Below are 14,707 nucleotides of genomic sequence, written 5' to 3' on the forward strand. Positions count from 1 at the left end.
GTGGTGGGAGACAGGGCCACTGAACCTGGCCTGGCCTGGCTCCTACTGTCCATTGACTTGGCTGGGACCCTGCCCTCCTCCAGCCCTGGGCCTTCACAGTTCTGAGTCTTGAAAAGGCTTAAGCTCCAGTAGCTGTGAGCCCTACCCTCCTACACGTGGTGCCACCAGGGGGCAGCCTGGAGCTTTAGCCGCCTCCACAGCTGGAGGGCACTGTCGCCAGCCCGGGCCTAGAGGGTTCTTTCTCTGGATTGGCAGTCAGTGCCTGGCAGGGTGGAAATGTCAGTTCATATAAGCCAGGCCCTCACGTGTCTTAATTTTCTAAAATCTTAACCTCCCAGTCAACCCTGGAAGGTTCTGAACACGTCCTGACTTCTCAGAGGAGAGGGGGCACTGCTGCTGCTTTTCTCCAGCACCTGAGAAGCAGAGCCAAGGGGAGAGGATGGTCTTCCAACAGGAGCGAGATCCAGCTTGGTGCTGCCATCCACTGTCCCAGCACCTCCTAGCCAGCTGGGTGTGGTCCCGTGAGCCCAGCCCTCAGGTGTCTCAGCCTTTGCCCAGGGTCTGGTTGGCCAGACTTGTGGACCCGGAAGGCATCTGTGGGAAAAGCCATGGGGCCCCATTCAGGGGCTAGACCAAGGATTTCCGGTGACCACAGTAGCGGTCTGCCTGGGTGTGTACCTGAATGACCCCAGAGGCCTAGGGCACTGGAACCCCAGCCCCTTAGAAGAGGCAAGTCTAGGACCAGCTTCTCGGCTAACTTTGGGGACTGAGACATTTCCCCTATCCCGGGTTCCAGGTTGGAGGGCTGGGGAGAATGGGGATGGGGTCCTGCCATATTTCCATGGCACACAGGAGGGCTGGGCCAGGGTGGAGACACGAGCCATTAGAGCTTAGGAGATCCCAAAGAGCATAGCGGGAGTAAAAAGCGCCAGCGCTTGGAGAACTGCCTCTTCCCCCGCTGCCTGGGGGAAGGAAGGCAAGGGCCGCCCTCCGCCGCCACGGGCGGGGCTGCGGGACCCCGCAGGAGTGGGGAGGGCCAGCCGGGCCCAGGAAAGGGGCGGGGCGGCCGCAGTGACGCGGCGGGCGGGGGGAGGGACGGCAGGGGCGCCGGCGGGCGGACCCGGAGGAAGGTCGGGGCCATGGGCCCGCGCTGCACCTCCAGAGGGTCCGGCGGCTGCTGGAACCCGAGGCTGGGGCTGGGGGCCCTCCGGGCTCCGACCCACGGCCCTCCCGCCCCCACCCGGACCGGGTGAGGGGCGCCCGCCCTAAACTAGAGGTGAGACGGGACGTCGGCGGGCGGGCCAAGAACACGGCGGGGGACGGTCCGCCGGGGAGCAGAGGGAAGTGGGGACAAATGGGGCCTCTCGCCTGCTCGCCGGGTGCGAGGTGGGAGGGGTGCCTGTCGCGGAACCGGGGCGCAGAGGGGCGGAGCGGGTCTCTCGGGGTGGGGGCCGTGGGATACCCAGTGGAGCCACTCTTGCCTCAGCCCCAGGAGGGGTCAACTCCGGGAAGGATGATGGTGTGGCTGCATAGACGAGTGCCAGGGGTCCAGGAAGGATGCTGAGGAGGGGAAGTCGAGGACTGGGCTGCGGGCCAGAAGGGCAAAGGCAGGTCTGGGGGCCGGAGGGGTTAGTCATGTGGTCCAAGAAGGTAGGTTCGGGTGCAGGGGGTGGGGAGCACTGACAGACGCTAAGAGGAGGAGCGCCCGGAGCTGCTCTGCGGACAGACATCCCGGGGACTAGGTTCTAAGTGGATGGGGAGTGGGGGACACGCGACCGCCGACTAGGGGATAGTGATGCAGCGGGCGGGCCCCGACCGGATGGCTGTGGAAGGCGGGCCTGGAGGGAGGGGACGGGGGCCCGGCTCCTGGGGGCGGGTCCCGGAGGGATGCAGCTTCGAGGGGGCTTAGGACGCGGCCGCGGCTTCAGAGGCGAAGCTGGCCCCTGAGCCCGCCGGCCCGCGCCAGCCGCTCCGGGGGGCCCGCGTCAGCGCGCGGTTGCCATAGCGACGGGCGGGCGGGGGACGGGGGCTGCGCGGAAAAGAGGTCAGCGCTCAGCCTAGCTGCGGCTCGTGGCCCCCGGCGGCGCTGGCGGCGGCACTGGGCTCGCCTCTGCCCACCCCGTGGCGGGCCCAGGCATGGGGTCCGGCGGCCCGAGCCCTCCGGCCCGCGCGCAGGGCTCGGGGCCGCGCGCCGCCGCCCCGCACTGACTGCCGCGCCGTGCCCTGCGCCAGGCGGAGCGGAGGCCGCACTCGGCCGGCCGAGCACCTTCAGGATGCTCATCAAGGAGTACCACATCCTGCTGCCCATGAGCCTGGATGAGTACCAGGTGGCCCAGCTCTACATGATCCAGGTGAGGGCGGTGGGAAGCGGGGGGGGGGGGGGGGGGGGGGGGCGGTGCACACTTCATGATGGGGTAATGGCAGCAGGAGCGCGCAGGCCGCACCTGGGACGACTGGCCAGGCCCAGCTCAGCCCCCGTCAGCCCGGCTCTGGGGCTTGGAAGGACAGAGAAGTACCCCTTCCAATATGGGAGCCCAGGAGGTGGCTGTGGGAAAAGGGGCAGAAGGGGCTAGTGGCCCCATCCCCCAAATGCCTGGCCCCTGGTTGATGCTCAGCCCACTTCTGATCTCCTTTAATCCTCCTTAGAATCTGTAACCCCTTGTGGGAGGGAAAGGAGTGCATGAGGAGGCAAGAGTGAGAGGCAGGGAGCCAGGTGGTAGAGAAGACTGGAAAGGGGTTCCCCAGAGGGTGCAGATTCCTGACAACCCCAGGTGGTCAGGGAGATGGGAATGAGGATCAGACCCCAAAACTGTGACAGAGGGGCAGGCAGGGACCCTAGAGGATGAGGTTGGGGTCTGAGCTTGGGTGGAATGCAGTGAGGCAGGCTCTCAGGGAGGGAAGACAGCGCTGGGCCTCTGGGAGGCCTGTGTTCCCCAGAAATGAGGGTCAGGGTCTGAAGAGACAAGAGGGCCAGGATCTAGCCTCAGAGGGTTGAGTGGGCCAAGTTCAGGCACCAGAACTATAAAAGGACAGGATCTGAATGCCCTCTAGCCATAAGGGGTGTGGCAGGAGCTGGTGTTGGGGTCCCAGAGAAGGAAGGGACTGGGAGCAGATTCTCAGAAAAGTGTGGGCCCCTTTTACTGTCCTTGATTCTTCCAGCCCACCCTCCAGGCCTCTTAGCTGCTCCTGGAGTACATGTGGCACACTCCCACCTCAGGAGCTTGCATCGGCATCCCCTCTGCTTTGAATAGTTCCCTCCACCCCACATCTGTACTCCACATCCACCCTCCCCTACTTCAAGCTGTATTCACACTGTGGTCATGTTATCTTCTCAGTGAGGCTTTCCCTGATCATCCTGTCATAATCATAATCCCAACCCTATATCCCTGGCCCTAACCTACACTTTCTTCTTCCCATAACACTCACCACTTCTAACATACCATGTCATTTGCTTCTGTTAAGTCCTTCCCTCCACTAGAACTAAATCCCACAGGGCAGGCAGGATCTTTGTTTTGTTCATCAACAGGAGGTCCCAATTCATATAATCCCAATATGCCTAGAAAAGAGCAGACAATCAGTATGTGAATGAGTGCTGGGTTGCAAGCCCTGTGGAGGACCGGACAGCAGCTGTGATCCTGATCCTAGGGAACTGCAGGGGACCAGGGTTGGGTCTCAGGGAGATAGAAAGGCTAGGACTAGCGTTCTAGCACTGTGTAGAGGGCCAGGCTGAGCTGGGGCTGAGCTGCCCATTCTGCTCTGCCCCGGGTGCAGAAAAAGAGCCGGGAGGAGTCCAGTGGTGAGGGCAGCGGCGTGGAGATCCTGGCCAACCGGCCCTACACAGATGGGCCTGGCGGCAGCGGGCAGTACACACACAAGGTGTACCACGTGGGCTCCCACATCCCAGGCTGGTTCCGGGCACTGCTGCCCAAGGCTGCCCTGCAGGTGGAAGAGGAATCCTGGAATGCTTATCCTTACACCCGGACACGGTAAGTGGGTGGAGCAGGCCTGGAGCAATGAGGAGAACAGCCCTGGTGGGCACAGTAATGACCCTCACCCCTGCCCTGTGCCCAGGTACACCTGCCCCTTTGTGGAGAAATTCTCCATCGAAATAGAGACTTATTACCTGCCTGATGGCGGGCAGCAGCCAAATGTCTTCAACCTGAGTGGAGCTGAGAGGAGACAGCGCATCCTGGGTGAGGCCTGGGGCCAGTGAGGGGAACCTAGAGGCCCTCTCAGGCCACCTGCTACCTCAGTGAGCAGCCTCTGACAAGTCACAGCCCCTCTCCAGGTCTCAGATTCCTGGCTGTGCAAGGCTGCCTTCCCAATCCCAAGGCAGGGAAGGGGTGGCAGTGGGGGAGGGGGCTGGCATGGCTCAGTATACTGCTGGAACCCTCCCCTCAGACACCATCGACATCGTGCGGGATGCAGTGGCCCCAGGAGAATACAAAGCAGAAGAGGACCCCCGGCTGTACCGCTCGGCCAAGACTGGCCGCGGACCACTGGCTGATGACTGGGCACGCACAGCGGCCCAGACAGGGCCCCTCATGTGTGCCTATAAGCTGTGCAAGGTCGAGTTCCGCTACTGGGGCATGCAGGCCAAGATTGAGCAGTTCATCCATGATGTCGGTGAGCACCCAGCCACAGGAGGTTCCCTTTACCCAGCATCCACCAGGCACCCCTTATTTGAGCCAGGGGTGCTCCCAGTCTTTATGCTCCCAGAAGCATAAAGCCATCATTTCCCTTTGACTTGTTGGCACTGGGGCAGAGGAGAGCAGCACAGCCCGGCTGGGGGTTCATGGGAGCTTAGCCTTGAGGTATAGGTAAGAGTCAGGAGGGCAAGAAGCTGGGGACATGACTTCTGAGCATGCAGGCACTGACATTCAGAGATGCTACTTTCATCCGTTAAGCTTCCAAGATTCTCCAGTGTTCGGTGGGTCAAGGGAGACTTAGAAACTCTCAAAAGGGTCAGCAGCCCTAACCAGCAACACACAAAGAAATACAGCCTAAGGCTGGGACTCTGCCATCATTCTCTTGGGGCCCCTCCCATGCCCAGCTCCCATGGCCCCATGCTCTAGCTCTGGGATCCAGAAGTCCTGTTTCTAACCCGACGGCTCCTGCAACTCTGCCCCGCCACATCCCCCAGGTCTGAAGGTGGGCCGCCTACCGTAGGAGCGTACAGGGGCCCGGGCTCCATGGGACCCCCAGTGAGCCACTTCCCAGCCCTGCACTTTAGTTTTCCCTTCTGTGAATGAGCAGGAGGCTGGTTCGGGTATTAAGAGCTAACACTGACTGAGCATTCACAACATGTAAGGTGCTTTGCTAATCACTCTTCCTGCAAGAGTTCCTTTAACACCCATGACACCCCTGCAAGGTAAGAACTGCTATTCCCATTTTACAGACCAGATGAGGAAATTTAGCTTAGAGAATAATATAGGCTCCTTGTCTCACATTTGTAAAAATACCAAAAAGCACGAATAAGAAAATGAAACCAGCAATATATAACTGTGGTTAAGATTCTGATCTATTTCCTTCCAGAAGTTTATAATTATAATCTGACCTTTATTAGTTTATTTCCTAGATACTAGTTTACTCCTAGATATTGGAGTTTCTAACTTTATTCCTCTGCTTCCGATGAAAATATCCCAGAATGGGTATCATCTTTCGCTACAAACTTCATTAAGTGCCAACACTTCCATTAACTATTAACACCTTCATTAACTATCAACAATTTCATTAACTGTTAATGCCTTAATTGTTAACTCCTCTGAAGAAGTCAGCAGGAAGCTAGTGAGAAAGACAGCAAGAAGCCTGGGTCCCAGCTTTCCAGGGTGTCAGCACTGGGTTTGTGCTCAGAGTTGGAGTGTCCAGAGGGATGAAAGAGGCAGGAACAGAGGGAGGCAGGTGGAGCAGAAAGACAAATGCCCCAGTTTCTATTCCCATCTCCCGGATGGCACTCGCCCTGGCCTACTTTGTGGCTCTGGGTGGGTGGTGTGCCCAGAGAAGCCATCACCCCATGTAGGGGGCTAGGTATGTGGCTGCCTGGTGGCCGTTTCAGGGAAGTTCAGGCTGGGAGGACATGGTTCTGATGCCCCTACAGGTCTGCGTCGGGTGATGCTACGGGCCCACCGCCAGGCCTGGTGCTGGCAGGATGAATGGACAGAGCTGAGCATGGCTGACATCCGGGCACTGGAGGAAGAGACTGCCCGCATGTTGGCACAGCGCATGGCTAAGTGCAACACAGGCACTGAGGGGCCGGAGGCCCAGGCCCCTGGGAAGCCTAGCAGCGTTGAGGCCCGGGCTGCAGCCAGCCATGCTGGCACCCCCGATGGGCCTGAGGCACCCTCCGGCCCCGATGCCTCGCCTGATGCCAGTTTTGGCAAGCAGTGGTCCTCTTCCTCACGTTCCTCCTACTCATCCCAGCATGGAGGTGAGGCTGGGGCATGGGGGGGTGGGGGAGGGAGCCACCCTCAGGCTGGACACCCAGGCTGAGGTTGATATGGCCCTGCAGGGGGCGTGTCTCCCCAGAGCTTGTCCGAGTGGCGCATGCAGAACATTGCCCGAGACTCTGAGAACAGCTCTGAGGAGGAATTCTTTGATGCCCATGGTCAGCACCACAGCCCTGGTGGGGGTGGGGGTATCCCTGAGCGGCTCCTCCTGCCCCATGACATAGCCCCTTGTCCTTTCAGAAGGCTTCTCAGACAGTGATGAGGTCTTCCCCAAGGAGATGACCAAGTGGAACTCCAATGACTTCATTGACGCCTTTGCCTCCCCTGTGGAGGCTGAGGGGACACCAGGTAAAGATTGCCATCCACCAGCACTCTGAATGCAGTAGACACTCAGAAAACAACTCAGCCCTGAGTTTAATGGGGTCCTCAATTGAATGTCAGTCCATTAAATATACAGGTGAATAATTAGTGGATAAGGAGTGGATAGATGGTTGGTTAGAGTATTCCAAGCTCAGACACAGGCCAAAAAACGAAGGAATTAATTTGGAATCCAGGAAGGCTTCACATGGGAGATGGTATCTAAGCTGGATTTTAAAGGATTGGACGAACTCTGTCCATTAGAACTTTCTGTGATGATGGAAATGTTCTAGCCACTAGCCACATGTGGTTTTCACTTGAAACATGGCTAGTGTGACTAAGGAGCTGAATTTTGCCTTGCATTGTATTTTAATTTATTTCAATTTAAATAGGCATATGTGACTAGTGACTACCATATTGGACAGGGCAGGATTGGAAGGAATCTTCTAGGCGTGTTTGCCTGGATAGTAGCAGGACCAACATATACAAAGGCCCAGACATGTGAAATGACCCACGAGAGCCTGATGAGAGAGGATACAGGAAGTTGGGGGATGGCTTAGGCAGACAGCAAAGCAGAGATATCTGAAGTGCCCTATGAGGGGATCTCCACAGACCCCTCAGTCTCCTTCACTGGCTTCCCCCATCCTATAGACCCTGGAACCGAGGCCACCAAAGACATTGGGGATGGGGCCCGAGCACCCAGGGACTCAGAGGTGAGTATGGTCACCTACCCTACAACTGCAGTTCTGCCTGTCGGCCAGGCAGGCTACTGCCCTGACACCCCTGGCACCCCACTTTGCCCCACAGGGCCCAGACGGAGCTGGGGAGCTGGGGGCAGAGGCATGTGCAGTCCACGCCCTCTTCCTCATCCTGCACAGCGGCAATATCCTGGACTCAGGCCCTGGAGATGCCAACTCCAAGCAGGCGGACGTGCAGACCCTGAGCCTGGCCTTTGAGGCTGTCACACGAATCCACTTTCCTGAGGCCTTGGGCCACGTGGCGCTGCGTCTGGTGCCCTGCCCACCCATCTGTGCTGCTGCCTATGCCCTTGTCTCCAAGTACTGGTCAGGGGTGGGAGGGTGGGGGATGTACAGGGTCTTCAAGGAGCAGAGAGCATGGGGCTCCAGGGACCTAAAAGGCCTCATGAGGAAAGGGGGGAGGAGGCCAGGAACCCAGACACCTGGGCCAGTCATCCACCCAGGTGGACTTCGGCTTCTAGTCAATGCACCCCACAAAGGGCCCTTGGGTGCTGATGCTCCCCACAAAGGCCCCATGGTGCTAAGACTTGCCAACAGGCCAAGGGGACTGGGAGGAGGCAATGCAGGGCTGGAGGGCCTCCCACCCACCCACCCCACCTCCTCCTACAGCCTGAGCCCCTACAGCCATGACGGTGACAGCCTGTCCCGCTCCCAGGACCACATTCCTCTGGCTGCCCTGCCACTGCTGGCCACCTCATCCTCCCGGTACCAGGGCGCTGTGGCCACTGTCATCGCCCGCACCAACCAGGCCTATGCTGCCTTCCTGCGCTCGCCTGAGGGTGCTGGCTTCTGTGGGCAGGTCAGCAGTCAGGGGCATCCTCGGGAAGCTTGTTGCTAGAGCCTTCCACCTGCCTGCCTCTGCTACAGCCCTTCCTGATGGCACCACTCTCGCCAATCAGGTGGTGCTGATTGGAGATGGCGTCGGCGGGATCCTGGGCTTCGATGCGCTCTGCCATAGTGCCAGTGTGGGCACAGGGAGCCGGGGCAGCAGCCGCCGAGGGAGCATGGTCAGTTTGGCCGAACCCTGCCTCCTCAGGAGGGGGGTATCTCTCCAGCTCTAGGTCTCTGTCCCCTGCAATATGACAGCTCCCCTGCTATTCTGTCCCCTATTGGGCTGTGCCCCGAGTTCTCTCCTGGAGTCCCTGCTCCACCCCCAAGCCTCTCTCCTCACCTCCAAATAAGTAGAAATCGAATTGTCTCCAATCCTAGGGATATTTCTGTCCTCTATTTTGTCTAGAACAATGAGCTGCTCTCACCGGAGGTTGGCCTAGTGCGGGACCCCCTGGCAGATGGGGTGGAGGGGCTGGGCCGGGCGAGCCCAGAACCCTCAGTCCTGCCTGCCCAACGCACCCCCAGCGACCTGACCAGTACTGAGCCTGAGGGTGCTCAGAACAGGTGATGTTTCTACCCCATAACCCACACCCTGGGCTTGTGTGGGGCTGTGGAGGCATCAGCACTGAGCACCCTTCCCCACGCAGCCTGCAGGCAGCCCCCCCAACCACCTCCTCTGGGGAGCCCAGGCGGGCAAGCACAGCCTCCTGCCCACCTGCCGCCACTTCTGAGGCTCCTGATGGCCCCACCAGTGCTGCCCGCCTTGACTTCAAGGTCTCCGGCTTCTTCCTCTTTGGCTCCCCGCTGGGCCTGGTGCTGGCTCTGCGCAAAACCGTGATGCCCGCCTTGGAGGGTGAGGCTCAGGGTGGGGGTGGGTGCCACACACCTTTCCCTTTGCTCCTCCCTCTCCTCTGTTTCCCATGAGATGCTGGCATTATTGCCATACCCCCAGTATAAACTAAGTTGCTGGCTGGAGGAGGGAACCTGAGGCCCTTCAGAAAGAAGGGACTTGCCAAGGCCAAGTTCCCAAACACAGTGCTCTGCTCTGTGAACAGGGAACAGGTCTGACAGCCCAGGGAAGGGGTCCTCACCAATCCCATCAGCAGAGGAAAGGTCTTATCTCTTCTTAGCCAGGACACTCATCCCACTTTATCAGGAATCTGGTGACCTCTCAGGGAGCGCAGTTTGGGAAGGGCTGGCTCAGGGTCATACAGCATGTGAGGTGCTGCTTTGCACACCTCCCAGCATGCCCAACTGCAACTCCTCTTTCCTTTGTCTTCTAGTTGCCCAGATGCGCCCAGCCTGTGAGCAGATCTACAACCTCTTCCACGCGGCCGACCCCTGCGCCTCCCGCCTTGAGCCCTTGCTGGCTCCCAAATTTCAAGCTATCGCCCCACTGGCGGTGCCCCGCTACCAGAAGTTCCCCCTAGGAGATGGCTCATCCCTGCTGCTGGGTATGCCCCCAACCAAGATAAAGGGGAGAAGTAGGAGGGCATCAACAGGGAGGGATGGGAACAGGGCCCCCTGACCCAAGAAGACGTGAGGTGGTTCCTACATCATTGCTGACCTCTCATGTCACCAATCCCAAGACCATGGAATCCTACCCAAGACTCTCTGGCAGTCTCTGCCAAGAAGTTGGGGGCAGTCATGATGGCTAGGCTAGAGAGAGGAGCCAGTGGCACTGTCGTGCTAGTGTCTGGGAATACCCACAATGTGGGGGGTTGCTATACTGGAGGGGGGGCGGTGCACAGCATATGCATATACACTTGTGTTCATGCATCAGTATGGGGCAGGTACCTGTGTATGCATGCAAGTGGGTACCCATTTGGCCCCATGAGACAAATGGGCCTGTGTGGGGGTGGTGGTAGCAGGCATTCCGGCAGGAATACAGTTGACTGTTGGCATAAGCTAAAAGGAGACAATGCTCCCCTATTCTTCATTTCTACCCAAATACGGGACAGTTCAGCCTCTGCCAGTACCTGACCAGGGAGGGCTGGCAGGGGAGACAAGGGAGGTGTCAGGGCCAAGCTGTCTTGGAAGCCCTAGGTGGGAAGACAGGAGGGCAGCCGGGCTCAGACTGCCACTCAGGTTGCCCCACCTCCCCCAGCTGACACTCTGCAGACACACTCAGGCCTCTTTCTGGAAGAGCTGGAGATGTTGGTGCCCTCAACACCCACCTCTGCCAGCGGTGCCTTCTGGAAAGGCAGTGAGTTAGGCACCGACCCACCAGCCCAGCCAGCTGCTCCTAGCACCACCAGTGAAGTGGTTAAGAGTAAGTCAACCAGCCACCCAGCTGGGGAGGGGACGCTGATTCTGCCCCCCAAAGCCCACCTGAAACACCCTTGCCCCCAGCATTGGCTCTGGGATGAGAGGGCCCCTGCACCCAACATTGGACATGGCAAAGAGCAGGCTTGGCAGAAAGGAGGGGAGAAAGAGCACTCAGGGGCCAGACACGTGGGCATGAGGTGGGAGGCCACCCCTGACCCACTGCCCAACGTGGCCGTGCAGTCCTGGAGCGCTGGTGGGGGACCAAGCGGATTGACTACTCGCTCTACTGCCCCGAGGCGCTCACCGCCTTCCCCACCGTCACGCTGCCTCACCTCTTCCACGCCAGCTACTGGGAGTCGGCTGATGTGGTGGCCTTCATCCTGCGCCAGGTGGGCTCGGGGATACAGGGTGGGAGATGAGACCTGGACAAGGGATAGGGAGCCGAGAGGCAACCCCAGGCTCCCTGTTCATGTGGCCTCTCGCACACAGGTGATCGAGAAGGAGCAGCCACAGCTGACGGAATGCGAGGAGCCGTCCATCTACAGCCCGGCCTTCCCCAGAGAGAAGTGGCAGCGCAAACGCACGCAAGTCAAGATTCGGGTATGGGCCCTTCCCCTTGCGGCCTCAGGAGCAAGACCCTGCCCCCTCTCCCCAGCATCCCTGCTGCTCACTACGTTCCTGGGACCTTCCTGGGTGCCGCCCCCACACCGAGTCCTGGCCCTGCCCTTGGGAACCAAGAATCTCCTCCCCTTCCACCGCTGGCCGGATCCGTGCTCTCTGCACCCAGCCTCATCCTCTGAATCCCATCCTGTCCATCCCCTGGGACCCGCAGTTCACACACACTCCTGACCTCAGGTCGGGTTGGAAAAGTGCCCACCACTTGGGCCTCGCCCCTGCCTGGGTGTGGGTCCTCCACAATAGCTCCTCCTGCATCCCTGTCATCTCCGGGCTGTGGGCTCACGCCGTCTCCTCCCGCCAGAACGTCACTTCCAACCACCGGGCAAGCGACACGGTGGTGTGCGAGGGCCGCCCCCAGGTGCTGAACGGGCGCTTCATGTACGGGCCCTTGGACGTGGTCACGCTCACTGGAGAGAAGGTCAGGACATGCTGGCCTTGGCCCCGGGTAGACCCGCCCCCATCCAGCCGGGCAACTCTGGGTCTCCCCCACCCTCCGACAACAATGACAGCCCAGACCCTCCTCCACTCAGGGTCCTGGGGTGCGTGAGGCTCCACCTCACGGGCCCTCTCGCCTGCTCGCCCCACCAGGTAGACGTCTACATCATGACGCAGCCACTCTCAGGCAAGTGGATCCACTTCGGAACTGAGGTCACCAACAGCTCTGGCCGCCTCACCTTCCCAGTGCCCCTCGAGCGCGCGCTGGGCATCGGCGTCTACCCGGTGCGCATGGTGGTCAGGTGAGCACTGGACAGGCCAGGCTTCCGCGGGCCGGGGCTCTGCCGGGCCTCGCTTGCCCCACGCAGCTCATGCAGTCCCTGGGCCGCAGGGGCGACCACACATACGCCGAGTGCTGCCTGACCGTGGTGGCCCGTGGGACCGCGGCCGTGGTCTTCAGCATCGACGGCTCCTTCACCGCCAGCGTCTCCATCATGGGCAGCGACCCCAAGGTGCGCGCCGGCGCCGTGGATGTGGTCAGGTAGGAGCGGCGCCACCCAGCTCACCCTGGTGACCCGCCCCACCCCCGGCGATAGAGCTGACCGCCATCCCACCCCACAGGCACTGGCAGGACTCGGGCTACCTGATTGTGTACGTAACGGGCAGGCCCGATATGCAGAAGCACCGCGTGGTGGCCTGGTTGTCGCAGCACAACTTTCCTCACGGCGTCGTCTCCTTCTGCGATGGCCTCACCCACGACCCACTGCGCCAGAAGGCGATGTTTCTGCAGAGCCTGGTGCAGGAGGTGCGGCGGGGGAGGGTCCATCCCCGCCCCTCCCCGCCCCCACCTGAGGTTGTCCGACACACGGAGGCCCACCTGGTCCCACCCGCATGGGCTCGGGACCCTAACTGGCAGGAGAGGCCCCTATGGTCCAGCCCTCTAGTGGTCCGAAGGGCCCCCAGTCCTCTGGCCCAACTCTGGCTCCCATCTGGGCCTGGTGACATAAGACCCTGTGGCCTCGCCTCCGTCTGAATGGCCCCGCCCCCCAAAACCTTCCCAGAAACTTGGGATGCCTAGTGGCCCGGTCCCCTAACCAGCCTATCCCACCACAGGTAGAACTGAACATCGTGGCCGGCTATGGGTCACCCAAAGACGTGGCCGTATATGCGGCGCTGGGCCTGCCCCCGAGCCAGACCTACATCGTGGGCCGCGCAGTGCGGAAGCTGCAAGCTCAGTGCCAGGTGAGGGCCGAGCAAAGCCGGTGATCAGGAGCTGGCCAGGTAGCCTGAGCCTGGGTCTGAGGCCATGAGGACCACCTGCGTTAAGCACCTGAGGGGGCGGCTATAAAAAGGACACCGGACTTCTCCTAGGATAGGGTCAAGGGCAGCCTGGAGCTGCTGGGCAGGGGTGCTGGTGTGCTCCAGACCGGGAGTGCTCATTTCACTTTGCGGTGGCTGCGGGCATGGACCTTGAGCTTTCTGAGCCCCAACTTCCTGCCTGTAGAACAGAAATGAGCTGGCACCAACCTCTACCCCTTGTGAATATCACATAACATGCCTGGGGCTGGGAATATGGCAAGTGCTTACTGAATGTTAGCCGCTCCTCTTTTCCACCAAGACCTCAGGAAACTGAAGCCCAGGGAAAGGCAGAGGAAGAAAGCCAGGGCACTCTGGCTCCCAATCTGGGGTTCCTGTCTGCTAAGGGAAGGCTCTGGGTCAGGCCATGCCAGGTCTATAATGCCACCAGCACTGCCGAGGAGCCTGGGGGTGGGGGTGGAGTGAGGGGGGCAGGTGAGGGCTGCATGTGGGCCTGAGACCAGCTGTCCCCTCATTTCTGCCCACAGTTCCTGTCAGATGGCTACGTGGCCCACCTGGGCCAATTGGAGGCAGGCTCCCACCCTCATGCCCCCGCTGGACCCTCCAGGGCTGCCCTGGCCAAGAGCAGCTATGGCGGGGCTGCCCCTGTGGACTTCCTCCGAAAGCAGAGCCAACTACTTCGCTCCAGGGGGCCCAGTCAGGTGGAGCGGGAGGGCCCAGGGACACCACCCACTGCCCTGGCCCGGGGCAAGGCCCGGAGCATCAGCCTCAAGTTGGACAGCGAGGAGTGAGGTCCAAAATGTGGCTGGCCCTGAGTTATTTATTCGTGTACTTGAGGGGCCCAAGTGGAACCTGTGGGAAGCTGGGGGCCCAGATCGCTGGCCCCCCCACCCCACACCCTGCATCCCTGTCTGCCCCTCGATGTTACTTCCCTTTCATGTGGGGGGGCACCTAGCCTCGGGGGAGGAGGGAGCAGTAAGGGCCTGGAGGCCTTTCCAGTGTGTGTAAATCCATGAAAATAAAGCACCTGTAACCCAGCCAACTGCCCACTCGCCTGGCACCAAGCCCACTTTCCAGTTTGATGGGGACACTGCAGGGCAGAGAGGGGCCAGGATGTGCCCAGGGTCATAGCATAGGTCAGAGGCAAGGCCAAGATGGGAGCCTGGGCCTCAAGGTCCTCCCTTCTATCCGAGGCTTCCTCATGAACAAGCAGCCCTCCCCACCTGGGTCAGCCCCTCAGTTCACATGGGCCCAGACTTGGCTTCTGCCTAAAACTTCTGCCTTCAGAAGCTGAGGCCACAAGACTGTGGGACCAGGGGCTGGAGGGGAGACCAAACTAGGGGGCCACCTCACTCAGGCCCTCCTGGCTGTGCCTTTGTCTCCCCCTGAGGACCAAAGGTACCCAGGCACCTCGGCCCTGGCCAGCAAAAGACACTTCCTTTATGACAGAGATCATCCTCCTCATCTCTGCTGGGGACACTGAGGCCCAGAGAGGTCCTAGAGCTGGCAAATGGGAAGCTGGGATCAGAACCTCAATCCTTTGCCTCACAAAACCACCTGAGTACCAGTAAGTTTGAGATGTTAACCCTGGTCTTCCCAATGATTCAGCTCGACAGG

General features: G+C 60.3%; 1 protein-coding gene across 3 annotated transcripts; it reads left to right on the forward strand.

Annotated features, from left to right (window-relative positions):
• Positions 1-1,095: 1,095 nt before the first annotated feature.
• Positions 1,096-14,127, forward strand: PITPNM1 (phosphatidylinositol transfer protein membrane associated 1). Of its 3 annotated transcripts, XM_035701587.2 has the most exons (25): positions 1,096-1,276; positions 1,487-1,607; positions 2,233-2,351; positions 3,772-3,986; positions 4,072-4,193; positions 4,402-4,626; positions 6,098-6,427; positions 6,509-6,604; positions 6,687-6,794; positions 7,455-7,516; positions 7,611-7,861; positions 8,171-8,360; positions 8,461-8,568; positions 8,799-8,956; positions 9,040-9,245; positions 9,676-9,846; positions 10,500-10,664; positions 10,901-11,049; positions 11,150-11,260; positions 11,640-11,756; positions 11,927-12,075; positions 12,165-12,314; positions 12,395-12,578; positions 12,887-13,015; positions 13,618-14,127. In XM_035701587.2, the coding sequence occupies exons 3-25, from the start codon at positions 2,274-2,276 to the stop codon at positions 13,879-13,881; spliced, it is 3,738 nt and encodes a 1,245-aa protein (XP_035557480.1). In that variant the 5' UTR covers positions 1,096-1,276; positions 1,487-1,607; positions 2,233-2,273; the 3' UTR covers positions 13,882-14,127. The 3 variants fall into 3 exon arrangements, with proteins under 3 accessions (XP_035557480.1, XP_025301713.1, XP_025301715.1); XM_025445928.3 differs by lacking the exon at positions 1,487-1,607; XM_025445930.3 differs by lacking the exon at positions 1,487-1,607 and having other exon boundaries at positions 6,690-6,794.
• The last annotated feature ends 580 nt before the right edge of the window (positions 14,128-14,707 follow it).

The sequence above is a fragment of the Canis lupus genome, chromosome 18, assembly GCF_003254725.2.
Source record: "Canis lupus dingo isolate Sandy chromosome 18, ASM325472v2, whole genome shotgun sequence".
NCBI lineage: Eukaryota > Metazoa > Chordata > Mammalia > Carnivora > Canidae > Canis > Canis lupus.

Excerpts from the sequence above, each read along its gene's own strand:
- PITPNM1 (XM_035701587.2), top strand. The coding sequence starts at position 2,274 with ATGCTCATCAAGGAGTACCACATCCTGCTGCCCATGAGCCTGGATGAG. Across the intron at positions 6,605-6,686 it reads GGAATTCTTTGATGCCCATG|AAGGCTTCTCAGACAGTGAT; the intron begins GTCAGCACCACA and ends TTGTCCTTTCAG. Across the intron at positions 11,757-11,926 it reads TCACGCTCACTGGAGAGAAG|GTAGACGTCTACATCATGAC; the intron begins GTCAGGACATGC and ends TCGCCCCACCAG.